At 42.6% G+C, this 18,682-nt stretch overlaps 2 protein-coding genes across 5 annotated transcripts in view; both read right to left on the bottom strand.

Moving 5' to 3' along the window:
- Positions 1-6,330: 6,330 nt before the first annotated feature.
- On the bottom strand, positions 6,331-14,465 carry gal3st1a (galactose-3-O-sulfotransferase 1a). Of its 4 annotated transcripts, none has more exons than XM_056290260.1 (4): positions 14,206-14,465; positions 12,007-12,296; positions 11,590-11,731; positions 6,331-8,246 (listed from the first exon to the last, which is right to left on the bottom strand). In XM_056290260.1, the coding sequence occupies exons 2-4, from the start codon at positions 12,026-12,028 to the stop codon at positions 7,091-7,093; spliced, it is 1,320 nt and encodes a 439-aa protein (XP_056146235.1). In that variant the 5' UTR covers positions 12,029-12,296; positions 14,206-14,465; the 3' UTR covers positions 6,331-7,090. The 4 variants fall into 4 exon arrangements, with proteins under 4 accessions (XP_056146235.1, XP_056146221.1, XP_056146228.1 ...); XM_056290246.1 differs by having other exon boundaries at positions 12,050-12,296; XM_056290253.1 differs by lacking the exon at positions 14,206-14,465 and adding an exon at positions 12,702-12,920 and having other exon boundaries at positions 12,050-12,296.
- Positions 14,466-15,817: 1,352 nt separating this feature from the next.
- The window catches only part of pes (pescadillo), a 46,719-nt gene continuing 43,854 nt past the window's right edge, over positions 15,818-18,682 (bottom strand). The window contains exons 12-15 of the mRNA XM_056283759.1: positions 16,982-17,166; positions 16,744-16,865; positions 16,473-16,640; positions 15,818-16,189 (exon numbers count right to left, since the gene is read on the bottom strand). Coding sequence (XP_056139734.1) covers positions 16,115-16,189; positions 16,473-16,640; positions 16,744-16,865; positions 16,982-17,166 — 550 coding nt within the window. The 3' untranslated portion in view covers positions 15,818-16,114. The remainder of the gene's footprint in view (positions 16,190-16,472; positions 16,641-16,743; positions 16,866-16,981; positions 17,167-18,682) is intronic.

Here is an 18,682-nt window from a genome sequence, read left to right as displayed (position 1 = left end):
CTCTGACCGGGCTAGAGGGCACAGAGGTGTACATGGATGACATCCTTATACATGGAGAGACTGAGGAAATCCATGACCGGCGCCTAGCAGAGGCGCTGGGGGTCATTGAAACAGCAGGTCTCAAACTGAACCAAGCGAAATGCAAGTTCAAACAGAAACAAGTCCGCTTCCTTGGTCACATCATCAACGAGGCAGGCGTCAGACCTGACCCGGACAAAGTGGCCGGAATAGAGAACTTTCCTCAGCCCCAGAACGTGACGGAACTCAAGAGGTTCCTCGGGATGGTGAACTATTTGGCAAAATACGTCCCAGAGCTGTCCACTGTAGGTCAGCCGCTTTATGGACTGCTTAAAGCAACAACAGAGTGGCTGTGGGGACCTGCACAGAACACAGCATTCCAAGACCTTAAAGCAGCACTCGCCACCGCCCCGGTACTCACCTTTTATGACGTCACTAAGGCTACGGTGGTGTCAGCAGATGCCAGCAGCTACGGGCTGGGGGGCGTTCTGCTCCAGCAGCACGGGGAACACTGGAAGCCCGTGGCCTACTGCTCCCGATGGCTGAGTGACGCAGAGACAAGGTACGCACAGATCGAGAAAGAGTGCTTAGCCAGCGTCTGGGCATGTGAAAGGTTCGAGAAGTACTTGTTTGGGCTTGACAATTTCAGACTTGTCACAGATCATAAACCACTAGTGCCTCTCATGAACAGCAAAGACTTGGATAATGTGCCCATTAGGTGCCAGAGACTGTTAATGAGGCTGATGCGTTTCAATGCAGTGGCTGAATACGCACCAGGCAAAACTTTAGCTGTGGCTGACGCACTCTCCAGAGGCCCAGAGCAGCACTACGGAGATGGTGCTTCTCATGATGATGTTGCGGCACACATCGATGCCATCGTGTGCCAGGTGCCTGCCACACCTCAAAGGATGCAGGAGATAAAACAGAGCACGGATGGGGATCTGCAGCTCCAGACAGTGTTGGGCTTCATCAGACACGGCTGGCCTGAGTATGTCGATACAGTGCCGGAGACAGTCAGAGACTTTTATCAGGTGAGAGGGGAGTTATCTGCGGTAGATGGTTTAGTCATCAGAGGCAGTCGTATCGTCATTCCCACAGATGAGGGAGGTGATCTTAGAGAGAATACACGACGGGCACCAGGGGATAGTTAAGTGCAGAGAGAGAGCTAGCCAATCAGTCTGGTGGCCCAAAATGACAGAGCACATTACAACAAAGATACAGCAATGTCAATTCTGCAGAGAACACAAGAACACACAGAGAAAAGAGCCTTTAATGTCAAGTGAGCTCCCATCCAGACCATGGCAGAAAGTTGGCATAGACCTGTGTGAGTACAAAAAGCAAAACTACTTGATAGTGTCTGACTATTATTCCAGGTTTTTGGAGATCCTAAATCTACCAACAACTACTAGCAGTCAGGTTGTAGCTAGGCTGAAGGCTACATTTGCACGTTTTGGTATCCCTGAAATTGTAGTTAGCGATAATGGGCCACAGCTAGTTTCAGAAGAGATGAGGAGGTTCAGTGAGGATTATGATTTCATCCATGTGACTTCAAGCCCACACTACCCCCAGAGTAATGGACAGGCAGAGAGGGCTGTTCAGATAGCCAAAAGCATATTAAGGCAGGAAGACCCTCTCCTCGCCCTGTTGACATACAGAGCTACACCCTCTTCTTCCACTGGAGCCAGTCCAGCGGAATTGCTCATGGGTAGGAGACTCAGAACCACCTTACCCACATTGCAGCATAACCTGAAACCGGCCTGGCCTAAAGAGGAACTGATCAAAACCGCTGACGCCGCAGCCAAATCGAGGCAGGCTTTCTACTACAACCGCAGGAACGGCGTGCGGACACTGCGCCCACTGAACTCGGGTGACGCAGTACTCACCAAACTTGATGGACAGAAAACATGGACAATGCCATCAGTTGTTCACAGTCAGAGCTCCACTCCCAGATCCTACATAGTGGAGACAGCTCAAGGTGAACATTACAGAAGGAACAGGCGCCACCTGTTGGCCACACCCAAAACACTCACCTTTGTCAGCAGGGATCCTGACCATGTCACTCCAGGGGAGAATGGAAACACGGATGAGTCCCGAGCAGCAGAAATGCCAACTTCCACACCATATGTTACTCGCTCTGGCAGGGTGAGCAAGCCAGCAATCCGGCTGGATTTGTGAGGCGTATGGACTTGTGTACTGTGGGAGATTTTTTATTTTTTTGTGAAAAGGGGGGTGATATACAGGTTAAAATTGTTGGCAGTAAATGTTCAGAGAAATGTTTAGAAAATCATCTTAGAGGGGGAGATGTAATGAATGAAAGATGGTTATTATCTTGAAGGTCCTGTCACGTGTTTAACTTGACCTACTCACGGGTGTACGTGCAGTGCGTGTGACGTATACAGGAAGTTAGACGTGGATGTTATGAAGGTTGTATGTTGAACGAACGCTAGTAAAAGCTACACAGTTAAGAACCTACGAAGTCGGCTAATTCTTGGATTATTCTTATGTCAGTAAGACAAGGCGTCTACGGACATTACAACCATGGCCTCAGATTTAGAGGTGCTGACTCTCATCCCCGCCATTTCACACTCAGCTGCAAACTGCCCCAGTGCATGCTGGAGGTCGTGTTGTGGTGAAGGCAAAAAAACAACAACAAAAAACCACATCATCTGCAAAGAGCATAGATGCAATTCTGAGGTTCCCAAAATGGACACACTTGGCTGCGCCTTGAGATCCTGTCCATGAATATCACAAACAGAATAGGAGACAAGGAACAACCTTGGCTGAAAACATGTTTAACTTTGTGCCGAGAATGCAGACACAGCTCTCACTTTGGTTATACAAGGACTGGATGGCTTGTAGCAACTGCCCCGGTACCCCATACTCCCCCCACAGAGTGCCCCGGGGTACACGGTCGTAAGCCTTCTCCAAGTCCACAAAATATATGTAGACTGGCTGATCAAACTCCCATGTCCCCTTCAGCAATTCTGCAAGGGTAAAGAGTTGGTACATTGTTCCATGGCCAGGACGGAATCCTCATTGTTCCTCCTGGATCCGAGGTTCGACAATCGGTCGGACCCTCCTTTCCAACACCCTTGAGTAGACTTTCCCAGGGAGGCTGAGCAATGTCATGCCTTGATAATTGGAGCACACCCTCAGGTCCCCCTTTTTAAATATGGGAACCACCACCCCAGTCTGCCACTCCACAGGTACTGTCCCCGACCTCCATACGACACTGAAGAGGCTTGTCAACCGAGACAGTCCAACAATGTCCAGAGCCTTCAGCATCTCAGGGCAAATCTCACCCACACCTGGCGCCTTGCCATCGAGGAGCTTTTTAACTACCTCAGAGACCTCTGCCAGGGATATGGGTGGGGTTTCCCCTGAGTCTTCAGACTCTACCTCCTCCACTGAGGACATGTTAGCCAGGTTCAGGAGCTCCTCAAAGTGTTCTTTCCACCGCTCAACAACATCCCCAGTCCGGGTCAACAGTTTCCCTCCCCAGCTGAACACAGCCTGAGTCAAGCACTGCTTCCCCTTCCTGAGTCACCGGATGGTTTGCCGGAACTTCCTTGAGGCAAACTGAAAATCCTCCTCCATAGCGTTGCCGAACTCCTCCTCCACCCGAGTTTTTGCTCCTCAACCGCCGAAGCAGCAGCCCTTCTGGCCTTCTGGTACCTGTCTGCTGCTTCAGTAGACCCCTGGGCCAACCAAGCCCGAAGGGCCTCTTTCTTCAGTCTGATGGCTTCCCTCACCGCCGTTATCCACCAGCGGGTTCTTAGGTTGCCGCCTCGACAGGCACTGATGACCTTATGACCATAGCTCCTGCCTGCTGCATATGCAATATTTTGTTTTAATTTGTTAAATTTTATTTCACACGTTTAAGAAACAAATAACATTGCTGCCAGAGAATTACACCAAAAATACAAACAAACAACATGAAAAATAAGCTACGGCATTAATGCACAACTTAATCAAAATTTAGATAACATACTGATTTTATTGCATTTCTAGACCTCAAACCACATGCAGGTAACACAATAGTTTACATATGACAGGGATATCTTAAAGAGGATTCTCTTTTCTTTTTTTTTGTTTTGAATTTTGATTTTAATAATAATCTACGTAGTAAAATAAACAGACTTAAGATACATTGTTGAGCGGTCAGTTTGTGTAATAAATGAAAATTTAAAAAAACTTTAAAAACTGTAGTGTGACTGCAATGTTTATTCCCAAATCCATCCAGTATACCCATCCTCTAATCTAGTGCATAGTTGTGTAAATAGCAGTACATTACAAAAATCTTTCTCCTTGAGCTACAAAAATTAATGCAAAATCTGAAATCTCTTATTTGTCATTCAAAGAAAGTTGAATCAATTCATCTGGACACAACAGTTATTGAGATGTCCAGATGAACTGATTCAACTCTGTGATTTCCTTACCTCCCAGATAGCATCTGGATGTGGGCCACTTCAGGCAATGATGCGGCACTGATGGCCTTCTTCTGGTCTGGATGTGAGCCTGAAGTGGCCCACATGTATAATAGCAACTATGGCCCAAATATGCCAAATCAAATGTGGGCCTTTTTTGGCAAAGATGTGGTGTTCTTGGCAACATGTAATCTGGATGTGACCCTAAAGTGGCCCATGTAGTAAATGGTGAATATGGCCCAAATATCACATAACAAATATGGGCCACCTTTGGCAAATATGTGGCACATGCGGCATTGCTATGGCTTGGTTCTGGCCCAGATCTGGCAAACAGGAGTGGACCGCCCAAGTGCAATCATTCCACGTGGTATGTGGGCTGGATGAAAGTGTCGGTGTGGGACGGGTCAGGGCCACAGCAATTTTGCTATCTGGCCTGGATTATTGAGCATGCATAAAGACACTTAGTTGACATCGGTCCCTCATACATGTCCCCTGCCTTCAGAGTTATATTTAACTTCATCCAGGTCATTAATCTTGGGTCAGTATCTTAATGTTAAGGTGATTTGTGTGTTTGACCAAGGTTGTGTTAATATATTAAAAACTATCATTAGGGTCAGAAAATACACTACCGTTCAAAAGTTTGGGATCACCCAAACAATTTTGTGTTTTCCATGAAAAGTCACACTTATTCACCACCATATGTTGTGAAATGAATAGAAAATAGAGTCAAGACATTGACAAGGTAAGAAATAATGATTTGTATTTGAAATAAGATTTTTTTTACATCAAACTTTGCTTTCGTCAAAGAATCCTCCATTTGCAGCAATTACAGCATTGCAGACCTTTGGCATTCTAGCTGTTAATTTGTTGAGGTAATCTGGAGAAATTGCACCCCACGCTTCCAGAAGCAGCTCCCACAAGTTGGATTGGTTGGATGGGCACTTCTTTGAGCAGATTGAGTTTCTGGAGCATCACATTTGTGGGGTCAATTAAACGCTCAAAATGGCCAGAAAAAGAGAACTTTCATCTGAAACTTGACAGTCTATTCTTGTTCTTAGAAATGAAGGCTATTCCATGCGAGAAATTGCTAAGAAATTGAAGATTTCCTACACCGGTGTGTACTACTCCCTTCAGAGGACAGCACAAACAGGCTCTAACCAGAGTAGAAAAAGAAGTGGGAGGCCGCGTTGCACAACTGAGCAAGAAGATAAGTACATTAGAGTCTCTAGTTTGAGAAACAGACGCCTCACAGGTCCCCAACTGGCATCTTCATTAAATAGTACCTGTTAGAGCCTGTTTGTGCTGTCCTCTGAAGGGAGTAGTACACACCGGTGTAGGAAATCTTCAATTTCTTAGCAATTTCTCGCATGGAATAGCCTTCATTTCTAAGAACAAGAATAGACTGTCGAGTTTCAGATGAAAGTTCTCTTTTTCTGGCCATTTTGAGCGTTTAATTGACCCCACAAATGTGATGCTCCAGAAACTCAATCTGCTCAAAGAAGTGCCCATCCAACCAATCCAACTTGTGGGAGCTGCTTCTGGAAGCGTGGGGTGCAATTTCTCCAGATTACCTCAACAAATTAACAGCTAGAATGCCAAAGGTCTGCAATGCTGTAATTGCTGCAAATGGAGGATTCTTTGACGAAAGCAAAGTTTGATGTAAAAAAAATCTTATTTCAAATACAAATCATTATTTCTAACCTTGTCAATGTCTTGACTCTATTTTCTATTCATTTCACAACATATGGTGGTGAATAAGTGTGACTTTTCATGGAAAACACGAAATTGTTTGGGTGATCCCAAACTTTTGAACGGTAGTGTAGATGTGAGGGAAATAGAGATAAATTGACAAAAGACAAAACACCAAATAAACTAGATGTAACACGTGATTTTCACTTTATTTTCAATTTATTTCGACAACAAAGAAGAGATTATCATTTATTGCCAGGAGTGTGGGAAAGTGGGACGTAAGTTACATTCACAATTTTCACATACTTATTTGGGATCATCAAAGGTGATGTCTTTGCTAGTTTCTGACCAGTTGCACAGAAACTTGCCAACTTGGTGGATGGACATTGCAAGATTTTAACCAGACTCAGCCCCAAATAAGTTATTCAACAATATATGTAAAATGAGGGTTAAACTCATGTATTATCAACTTTCTTTGTCTTAAAAGTTGGCTGTGACACCACCTTTTGGGCTTAATATCTTCAAAATATCCATGAATAAGTCTTGCAGTGCAAATCATTATACCCTAAACTTAACCAAAAATGACATTTGTCAAGCCAAGAATATTTTAATATTTTAAAACAGACTCATAAACATGAAGGAAAAATAATAGGCCTAGCCTATTACTGAACTGGTTTCAGTACTTGTAGATTGTGAGGCAAACAATACTCCACTAAAGCACCCAACATATGCATTGCAGCCTATGTAAAATGCAAACAAATCAATACTGATGAATTCAAACAATAAATTCATATGATTGGGGATGTGATACAAACAACACACACAAAAAAAGAAAAAAAAACGGGAAAATGTAACATTGAAACATCCTCCCATTGTATCAACCACAGTCAAATTCATCCATTCTTTGTCAATCAATCTTTCAAAATTGGTTTGACCCCTTCTGCTCCTCTACTGAGTCACCAATTAATGACATCTCTAACATGGCCCCACAGTTTGGTGATCCACAGGTTAACCCCCAACTCTGTCAGGTACTGAAGTTCTGGCATCAACATTTTCCGGCACAATTTGCGGTGTGCTTTGTCCACATTCTTCTTCAGGTTATAACCCATGATGGATTTCTCACCAATGGGCTGCCAGGGCTGCATGGCTGTCTCCTGGATGCTTCCAGCCTCCACTGCGCGACCACCCTCAATACAGATTGCTGCCATTTCTGCATTTCTCCTTCGAAGCTCTGCCACATCCTCTGCCATACGCTTTCGTCCGTATGCATCCACTTTCTTCCAAAAGGTGTTATTAAAATGCTGGTACATCTTCCAGTCAATTGCATTCCACTCAAGCGCCTTAGCTCTCAGTTCAGGTGTCAGCTTAGATACAGTGGATCCCTTGCGGGCATTCAGTTTAAAGAAGAGCAAGTCATCCATCTCCCAGCAGAGGGTATCCTTGAGCAGGATGAGCGATTCCTCAAAGTATTCCACCAGCATGACCAGCTGAAAACGGTCACTGATAAATCTAATGCCCTCCTCTACTCGAGGATCATCTAGCTCCAGAGTGTTTTCTTGGCCAAAGTCAAAAAACAGCAGATTCTTGAGGTAGAACGAGTTAAATCCCTCTGGGTCAAAGTAGTAATTGGGATCACGTAGAAACTCAGCCAGTTTATCCTCCCCTGGTATCTTCCAGGTCAGGGGTACCAAACGGCCAAAATAATGGAAGGATGATTCAAAAAGTTCTGCAGGGTCTCGCAGAATAGTGATATAGGAGCTATCCATAGGGAGCAGCTTGGTCACCTCGGGTGCACTGAAGCGCATGTGATTACAAATGATGTTGAAGCACATTCCAGGTCTGTAGTCTTTCACCTGGGAACGCTGAAAAAGTGCTGGATAGGAGAAGTCATTTCTACTATCAGGGAAGGCAAATTTGAGCTGGTGCTTCTCCCCAAAGCGGAACAGGATGTTAATGAAAGTGCTGCTGGCTGTCTTGTGAGTCTTCATAAACATGACATCTACTTGAGGGAAACAAGGGCCTATCTGGCCTGTTGTTTGCTGGGAGCTGTTTGTGGTTGGCAGGGTGTGAAGCTGGGCTGGGCGGTGGGCACATGAGTAAGGCACTGGAACCCTAGAGAAAAAAGAAAGGACAAATCATAAATGCAGCATAATTTAACATAATTTACAGGTGGTTTCAATGGAGCAATCTTATTGATTGAAAACGTCATAAGAAGAAGGTGCCAAGCCTGCAATATTTATCTTCTGTAATCCTGAGTATTTGTACTACATTGAAAAATGCTTTCCAGCCATGCATAATAGTTGCTAACCACTGTATAGAATCCATGATACTCTTAAGTAAGCCATCCTTTTCCAGGTCACTAGTAAGTCTCAAGTATTGACACTCCAATCCCAAATCAAAATGGGCAAGTCCCAAGTCAAGTTCCAAGTCCTAAAATTTGAGTTTCACGTCCTAAACAAGTCATTATGCGCTCTTCATCAAATTGAATGCTGTTTCAAAATAAAAAAAGAGTAATGTAATAGTTAATATTAGGTAGGACCTGATAGTTTTTCTCTAACTATTGACAATTCTTAAGTTCCTCCATCACCTCAGGTTAAGAGTCTGGGTGTCATCTTGGACAGCACAATAGCTTTTTTTTCTCTCTCCCTTTTTCTCCACAATTGTATCTGGCCAATTACCCTGCTCTTTTTGAGCTGTCCTGGTTGGGGCGCCCCCCCCGATCGGCAGAGAGGGGGTGGAGCAGCGACCAGGAGGCACTAGTGCAGCGACAAGGACAAATACCCACATCCAACTTGCCATCCGCAGACACGGCCAATTGTGTCTGTAGGGACACCCGACCAAGTCGGAGATAACACGGAGATTCGAACCACCGACCCTCATGTTGGTAAGCAACGCAATAGACCGCTACACTACCAGGGTGCCCTAGCACATTATCTTTTTAAGCTCACATCAACAATGTTACTCGGTCTGCATACTTCCACCTATGCAATATTAATCATCTTTGCCCGTCACTTACACCTAAAAGCACAGCCATACTCGCTCATACCCTGGTTACATCCTGTATTGACTACTGTAATTCTATCCTCTTTGGTCTTCCCCTCAAGTGTCTTCATAAACTTCAATTGGTCCAGAATTCAGCTGCCCGTATCATTACCAGAACTCCTTCCATAGATCATATCACTCCTGTTCTTCAGCAACTCCATTGGCTCCCTGTTAAATACCGTATTGACTTGAAGATCCTGCTCCTCACCTTAAGGCACTCTCACTCACATATCCTCTTTTGCTCTCCAGCTCACTACACCATTGGCCCGCTTGACTACCATGGGGTCTAGAGCCTTCAGTCATTCTGCCCCCCGCCTATGGAACTCTGTCCCACAAGACATTCGCAACACTGACTCTCTTTCAACCTCCAAATCCCATCTCAAAACATACCTTTTCAAACTTGCATATCTGGTCTGATCCGTGCGTCATTGAGTTTCGTGCTGATGTTGATTTTATACTTATCTGTTGTGTTAACTCTTTATTGTCTACCCTGCTTTGTTTTGATTTTATGCTGTCTGATACAGTGCTGCTTGTTTTTTTTAACTGTATTCTGTAAGGTGTCCTTGAGTGCTCTGAAAGGCGCCCACACATAAAATGTATTATTATTATTAATGTTATTATTATTATTAATTTCCCAGATTTATGCAAATCATGAATGCTTTTAAAAAATTGTATTTATTACAAATTGATTCAAAGTGAATCTGTTATTATAGAAATGAAGTGTTGATTGGCTGAACATTTTTTAATAGTAATTTATCTTTGGGCTTAGAGAAGGTATCAAGTCTTCAAATCAAAAGGCTCAAGCCCAAGTGAAGTCATGAGTCAGTGGTGTCAAAGTCAGTCAAGTTGCAAGTCTTTTTCAATTTTGTCAAGTCTAAAGTCATCAAATTTGTGACTTGAGTCTGACTCGAGCCCAATTCATGTGACTCGAGTCTAAACCTCTGCTGTGAATGCTTTGATGTTGGCGGCAGCACTTCCACAGAAACCACAACACTATGGCTACTGTATTACCATCGCCGCAATACAGAGCACCCTCTCTAATATTATTGCCTTAACTTTTAAATGTAATGCAGTGGATACCATCACTTACATATAGTGAAACTCAACACATCCCCCATGTATTTCTATGTACATTTTAGGTAATTACTAAAAACCTGCAAGAGATCCTCTTAATATTTTGATTTTTTTTTAATTTTGAGATTTTTTTTAATTATTCCCTTTTTGTTTTCTGTACGTCACCTAGACAATCATTAATTTTTGACCTCGTAATTCTGTACGCTTTTTTTTCTAAGATTTTTTTTGGCATTTTCCACTTTTATTTGATAGCAATAGTTGAGAGAGACAGGAAAGTGACAGGGGATGACATGCAGCAAAGAGCCCGCGCTAGATTCCAACCAAGGCCGCTGCAGTAAGGATTCAGATACGGTATGCACTCTACCAGGTGAGCCACCAGGGCACCCATAATTCTGTGCTCTTAAATGTGTGCATTGTATGCACAAGCGCAACAAAATAAATCAATTTCATACTAAGCTATATTGCTACAGGGTTAAATTGTCTGAATGTCTCGCCAGTCTCACAAAGCACATTTGATGAGTTGGTAAGCAAACTTTGGGTTCAACCACAGGCTTATACAGTTTAGATAATGCTGTGATGCCATATTTTCATTTTACATGTAATGACTTTTCACATTATAAAAAACAGAATTGTAAACTTTGTGATGATAATAGAGCTGATCACAAAGCAAAGGTGATTCAAGCAAAGGAAAGTAAAGATCATCATAATCCCTCTGCTTTTCCTGATGGTATTAGAAGTACAAATTCTGTGAGAATTGTCTACTTTTGCAAACTTCTAAAGCCTTTTACATTATCTCTACTGTGACGTGTTAAAGACAAGCCATCATCATGCCTTAACAACAGGGCTTTTGTTTTTGCATTGCTTACACTTTTAAATTATGATGTTCCGGAGAGAAATACACACATTCTGTCCAAGTTTCATGTGATTGACTATTTATCACGACAATTTATTACCAACATCGACCCTTTAATGTAAATGTTCTCATGGCTGGATCAGAAAACTGGGTGAACAGAGTGACTCGATAACCACCCTCATGAGATCAGTTAGCTGTGATAGCAAATGTCTAATTTTGAGTAGCCACCTATCTCAAAGATAGTCTGATTAACTTGAACATCATTCCAACAGAGAAACTTACTTTTCCAACACAAACAATTTGAAGTTATGACTTTTCTTTTGAGTTTCAAAAAGTGAGGCTTTTCTAAGAATTTGACATGGCGATATTTTAAAGATTTAAAATAAATTTGATGTAATTTAGGTTTACATTACACAATATTGCATGATCACGCTCAAAAAATGCATTTCACAGAAATACATGTACATTCACTATTGTGACTCTTACTCAGGCAGACTGAAGTGAACCTGTGGAGTCGAGAGGCAGTAAAGCAGAATCATGCAGCTGGTGAGGAGGGTACCCAGGACAAGGCCTTTGCACATGGACCTCCACTGCCTCCCTTTCTTGCCAACCATGGTCCTAGGTTTACCTTAGAAATGTAAAAAAAACAACAAAAAAAACAACCCTCATTGTCATGTTAAAATCACCAAAATCACCTCATTATCCTCATACAACATCACTTCAATATTTAGCTATATCCAGCGTTGTCCACAAGTGGCCCATGAGCCCACCAATAGAAAATCATTTCTAAGTAGCAATGACATTTGAAGACAGAATTTCCAATTCTTTTTTTATAAACATTTTAAACGCTGGGTTTAAACACTCCAATGTCTTGCAACAGCCCGCCCCGTGTTCCTCTATCACCTGTGACTGATGAATAATGCATTCCTGCGGTAAGTGATCCTACCCAAGCCTCGCTGTGTAATGAGACGACCCACAGACCGACTCATCTCTGAGATGTCGTTAAACGGTGCCTTTCCACTCTACTACTAACTACTTTCGGCTGCTCCCATTAGGGGTCGCCACAGCGGATAATCCGTTTCCATTTCTATTTCTTCCTGTCTTCTGCATCTTCCTTTCCAGACTTTAATACACATTTTCAAACGATATCCTCAAAAAGTTGTTGCTGGGAGTGGCTGAGTGAACTTGCATGCCTGGAAGAAGAAGAAAAACGTCAGTGGATATTGCTGTCAGTCAGGTTTTAGCACCGCAGTCATTCTTTCATACAATACGTTTCATTCACATTATCTGCTCCATTTGCTTAGTAACAACTAGAAGACACCGTTTCTCCTTTCATGACTTTAATCAATAATTTCTTCCCCATTCCCGCTGCTCCGAAGAAGAGCATCAAACGTTGCGCAACCCCGTCGTGGAAAAACAACAGCTAACGAGGCAATATCGGACGTAGCGTAACGTTCATTTTACAACTGTTAGCTAAAAATGTTCTAATTAATATCGTCAGGCTCATGAACCATGACGTCGATTGCACGTAACGAATACGCACATACGTAATGATTGCTACAAAAACAGTTTAAAAATAACCCCCCCCCCAATCTTACCTTAGTTTACTGAACAAACTGAGAAGTTAAGAATCCCCGTTAGCGGGGTCCCCGCCGCGCGCGCACGGTGTTCGTCATTGTAGGCAGTCTGCACAGCGCCGAGCGTGGTTATCGTTCAGTTCGCTCAGTTCAAACGTCATTCAAATTGCAAATTTCGTAAAAAAAACGTGAAATGCAACACGCTATACACGACACGCAAGAAAGTGCGCAGATAAAAATAGAATAAAATACGGCGATGGTAAAAGAAGAAAACTGACCGAATAAAAGAGTGCAGAAGCGTTGATAGAATGAAAGTCTAAAGCGGCCCTGTGCCTGTGCTCACCATCATCCGACATTTGCTGTACTTTAGACCGGACATTGACGTTATTTGTCTGGCCGATTTCTTTGAGGTCGAGGCCTCGTCCGTTTTAACTGATCCATTCAGAGTTGAGGTTACATCGTAGCTACCGGAGGTATGCTATTTATGCTGAGTAGATCTAGACCCACGCAATGATCCGCTGAACCGGAGTCCTGATGTCATTTTAACACCATGCACCTCCAGTCCGCTATTGGGGTTTTGATTTAAGTCTGGACAAAGACAAGTATTTCCTCCGCTCTACAGTTTTACAAACCCTGCAGTCACACTCGCACTTGTCCTAGTTCGGATCCCCCTTTCTTATCAGGACAGCGTAAAGCAAACATTGTTCACCAAACACAGATTAAGAGTGAATTTGTCCCCCTTTTGTCTGGACTTGGTGAAGGCCCCATTATCATGGAGGCATGAGAGGGAGCTTTCATTCGGCCCTCCGAAGAGAAGCAAGTGGAATGGGACACTTTCAAGCATAGACGCTGACTCGGGTGCAGCTGTGAGGAGTTGTGCCTGCAAATGTCCCCAAGTGTGAATCGTCAGTAACTTTCAATTTTTTTATATTTTGCCATCCTGGCTGGCACAAGACCCCAACAAAGCTGCTTTACATCTTGACCTTGTTTGCTTAGCATGAATAAATCTGTTTTGGGTATCTCTATTTTGCCTTGTCACATTTTATTAGGTTAACAGTGACTGCGACATAAGTAAAGCACTCAGTACTTTTTTGACAGATTTTTTTTTAAAGTTTCTCATCCCTCAATGAAACCTGGTCAAATAGCTTATGTTATGACATGGCGGCACACACCAAACACAAGAGACACAAACTCAGGGACATTTTGATTGGCACACACTGAATAAAACTTCACTAGCTGATGACGAACATCTTTTGTGGAACAGTACTGAATATTTATATTTGTTGAAATGTTTTTCCCCAAATGCTACATTTCATGTGTTCATACATCCCAAGGTTAAATAACAGTAATGTTTTGAAGATTTTGTTTTTTAAACAAGCCCAAGTCGCTCACACGTATATATGCTACAGATATATCGTTATGGTTCTTATTACAAGACACAGTGAAAACAAAATTGGCAAAGAATTAACCCCAACTCTCCAATTTTTTCTGGACAACAATGTTTGAGAATTCACTGGTTTCTTACCCATATACACAGATCCAAAAGTAATCCTATGGTTGGTGTTTTTCCACCACGTTCATTGTTATGAGTGTTCAGTCCCCAGCCTTTCCTTTCTGATCCAAATGTCTGACGGACGTTGTACTCCCTTGCTGTTGACTTATGTCTGATCCTGACATGCACATGCTGTTATTAACACCACCCAGGCCAGCTCTCCTCCAGTGCTTGTTCATCTGGTAGGTGATCTCCTCCTCTTCTCCCCTCCCACTACGTACACACCTGATGACCGTCCTCCACCTCCTTTCCCAATTTCAATTTCAAAATTCATCCGGCTGAATTAAGCACTGCAGGGAGCCTCATCGAGCCACCTGTGACGTCAAGCTCACTGTCAGGGGACTTGCACTTGCCAGTGTGTAAAAGAGGAAGGGAGAGAGAGAGAAGGGGGTGGGGGGGTGGGGTTGGCTGTATAGTCCCTATGTTGTTACAACATACAGAGGGCTATTGAGCGCAGACACTGGAGTCGTAGCTGCAAGCTGATAGGTGGCAAGTAATATAAAAAGGACAAATGCAATAAATGAGGCACAAAGGCCTTAATTGTGCCAGATGATAAAGACTGGTCTTTCTCTGTATTGTTTGAAATGTTTATTTAGCAAGCTGTGTCCATACATGGTTTGGTAGCTTTAGAGGAAAGCACAATGTAAATCAAGTTGTTTTGAACTACAAATAAAGCAATAATATAAGCAACTGTGAGCCAGGCACATAAAAGGTGAAGCCTGAAATATAAAGTGATTATCAATTTTTTTGAGTATTTATGGGTAAATAATTTTTTACATCACCCGCAGTATTGTAGTTGTGGTTAATGGCTGTTTGTAGAGAACCCTGTAACTTACAGAATAATAATTTTAACTGTAAATATCCTGAACATGTGTAATTGGAATTTTTGCTACCATTGTAGTAATGGCAGCGAGGTCATCAATAGAACAAAATAGACATGCAACAGTAGATTGACGAGTCTATTTGGCGCTGTGTCGAGGTGTAGCAATATGTGGTCATAAAGCCTCACCCACCACAATATATGTGAATTCTCTCTCCACACTGTGGCCCTTTAAAAAACAGGGAGACGGCATGAGGATCATACTGCTCATCCCACCCTGGTTGCGTCCTGCCTCAACACTAAGGCTTTTGTTGAGAAGGGTTGCTTTTGTTTGGTCACTGAATGAGGAGATTGAAAAGCGGAGGGCATGACTGGCCTGGCCTTTGGCCCACCAAGATCACAGCACCATCACAGGGCCCAGGGATGCTAATGCTTTCGTCATTGCCACCCACCAGCCATTGTGGACCAAACACTCAAGACCCCCACAACAGTGACCTAGGCCCATTTCTATGGCTGGGATGCAAACTCTTAAAAGCATGTCGAGTAGAATTCTACCCTTTGAGAATCCTCCAATTCCTCCAGCTGTGGAATTTGACACCCACAAGGCTACACATCTGCCATCTTGACCCCTAAATCTTTCTCCATTTTAACCATCTTAGACATGGAGTCTATCATGAAACGGAGTGCACAATCTCCAACAATTATACATTGTCATACAATTTAACCAACACATTGTTTTGAGACTTAGAAAATAAAAACAATGAATTGTTTTAAAGAGGTTTTACTGTAGAAGAGAGAACCATTTTTATTATACAAGATTTAAAATGAAGAGAAGGAAACTTCCTTGTATACTACTGAACACAGTTTACACAGACCAGATCATCTAACATTACATACATAGGCATATTAATGACACTTATTTACGTTTCATCCTGCTTTGAGGCCTGAAAACATAGATGAGCCAAAATGTTTCACTTGTTTCACGATGCATTAATCAGTAATACATGCAGCGTCATTGGTTAGCATACAAAAAGTCAGTCTGTGAAAAATACAAGATGACCATTATTTTTTGGCCTTTTTCTTCTCTGCCTTTTTGGCATCATCATGGGCCTTTCTCTTGGCAGAAAGCTTGTTTGCCTGTGGAGGGAAGGGAAATTGAAATAATAAATGATTGAAGGAGCAAAGAACCTACTTGTTTTTAACGCCACAAAAGGGAGATCACATTCCCTCTAAATCGACCACTATTGGGTTTGTAAGCATTCAAGGTGCCAGCTATCCATTGCTGTTAACCATTATCAAGACCAGATATAGAAAACAGTTGGAGGGTCTGAGGTCAACTATGTAGCTACTTTAGAGGCCCACATGTTTACACCATCAGTCTTCTACTGTATTTATACTTATTAACAAAATGGGAACTCACCTCTCGGATTTTTCTCTTCTTTCCAAACATTATCTTGTCATAAAGGTACTTCTCCCTTTTCTTCATCATCATGATGGCAAGCCGTTTCTCCTCTGCTTTCTCCTCCTGCTCCAAGCGTGAACGGTTTTCTACCTTCACTTTTCCGGGAGTCACTTTCACTGGTAGAGACTGCAAGGAGCAGAATTGTAAGCGAATGGTTTAACTGGTATCTTAAATGGGGATAGAGACAGATGCTGGGGGGAAACCATACAAATTATTAGATGTCGCTTACCTTGCCCTGGGATCGCTGCTCTTCCATCTTCTTCAAATTCATCTCTTCTTCTACTTCCTCCTCATCCTCTTCAATTTCTTCCTCATCTTCTTCTTCCTCTTCGTCACCCTCCTCATCTTCATCTTGTGTTATGATAAAAGAACCGAAACACATTTATTTTTGAAACAGTTGACTCTTCCAGACATATTCATTGGAAACATTTTTAGCTGCAATGCTAGAGAAGACTCTTGGTTCATACCAGCTTTTTCTCCCCGTTGCAAGGCCATGATCTTGAGCTTCTCAGGGGGCACATAGTCTCCATCCTTTTCCTCCACGAAGGGAGACAGGTGGGGAGGCAGAGACACTCCAATGAAGTAGTCCTCCACAGGGAGGAGCACTTTGGCATTGATGGAGTCATACACCCACTGGGGCTGGATATAGTACCTACCATGACACAAAATAGCACGAATTCAACAGCTATGACAATAACCAGTCATGAAAAGAACAAGTGAGTCTTGTTTTACTTTTAGAGTTTAAAAATTACAAAGACAAAACATGGAATGACAAAACAGTCAACTCACATACTGACATACTAGTTGAGAACAGTTTTCTTTTTTGGCTGGACTGGACCTGCAGGCCAGCCCTACAAACGCAAATGTTGCTGACTGACTTGAGTGACTGACTGACTGACTGACAGGGCTGATAGGGCTGTCAAAATTGGCCAAAAATGACGTCCGGTTATTCCTTCTACAAAATAAATAAATAAATAAATAAAAATAAAAACACACACACATAGGTTCGAACCCATTCTAATGTATTTTTTTGCATTATGTCCATAAGAAGGCAAACCAATACAATGAGAGACATAACTACTTGTACAGGTATATTTATTTCAATATAAACATGTCTTTTAAAAGACCTACATACCTACAATTACAAAATAAACAAATAAAATAATGTCCTATACCGTAAAATTTCATTTAAAGACCATAGACCCCCCTCTCTCTCTCTGCGCTGTAGTTGGTGCTAGAGTGAGAAATGAGAACGCACAGTCTTTGGAGTGAGAGGCACTGGCGTAACATATTTATTATGGGCCCTGGGGCAAGCAACCCTCGTAGACCCCCCCCATCCCCGTCTCTCTCTCACTCGCTCTCACAGACACACACACACACACACACCACCACCACCACCACCATAGGTGGGTTTAGTAAGTAATTTTAGTAATTTATTTGTATAGCACCTTTCACAGATATACAATCACAAAGTGCTTCACAGCATAAAATATAACAAATAAAATAGAAATAACAAAGTAACAGACAAAGTTTACACAGATTAGTTATTGTAAAGGTCAGTACGTCAAAGATTGGCTACACTTCAGAACCACGGAGAGCGGACGCACCATGGACAGAGTTCGGAAACCTAAACAGATGGTCTTTAAATCAAATCAGTCGACAAGGCAATGAAACAAGTCAACAAAGCAACTAGGCTGTAATATAGCTAATAGCCTTGTCATTCGACAGTAACAGGGGAGCACACATCAGACTCATAACCTGGTGGATTGCATGGTTTGGCACGCACGCAGAACACATTGCAGCTTTCCTTTTTTTCCTTGCTCTCCTTCCTCTTTTTACATCCACTTTTATGTGTGTAACTCCTGCATGCTTGCTTGATTTTATTTTTATAATGTTACTTAGGTAGGCTAGATAGGTAAATGATATTGCGCACGCTAAACAATCACATGCTCAAAACAGGCACGTAACATTGGACTATGACAATGCATGCAGAAATATTGACGCCCCCCCCCCTAGCGATGGGCCCTGGTGCCACTGCATCGGCTGCACCACCTGTATTTATGCCAGTGGTGAGAGGAATGATTCATAATTGATGTTATTCGATAGCCTAATTTTTACACAGATTAGGTAATTTTCATACTGGTTTATATTAAAAAAAAATGATTTCA

This window comes from Lampris incognitus, chromosome 1, assembly GCF_029633865.1.
Source record: "Lampris incognitus isolate fLamInc1 chromosome 1, fLamInc1.hap2, whole genome shotgun sequence".
Lineage (NCBI taxonomy): Eukaryota > Metazoa > Chordata > Actinopteri > Lampriformes > Lampridae > Lampris > Lampris incognitus.
The sequence above is the reverse complement of the archived record's forward strand: the minus strand, read 5'-3'. Positions and strand labels throughout refer to the sequence as shown.

Bases quoted from the DNA above. Each gene is read 5' to 3' on its own strand.
- gal3st1a (XM_056290246.1), bottom strand. From the start codon at position 12,092: ATGAGTCGGTCTGTGGGTCGTCTCATTACACAGCGAGGCTTGG. The intron at 11,732-12,049 runs GTAGGATCACTT...TACATTTCTAAG, and splicing joins CATTACACAGCGAGGCTTGG to GTAAACCTAGGACCATGGTT. The intron at 8,247-11,589 runs GTAAGAGTCACA...TTTTTTCTCTAG, and splicing joins GTTCACTTCAGTCTGCCTGA to GGTTCCAGTGCCTTACTCAT.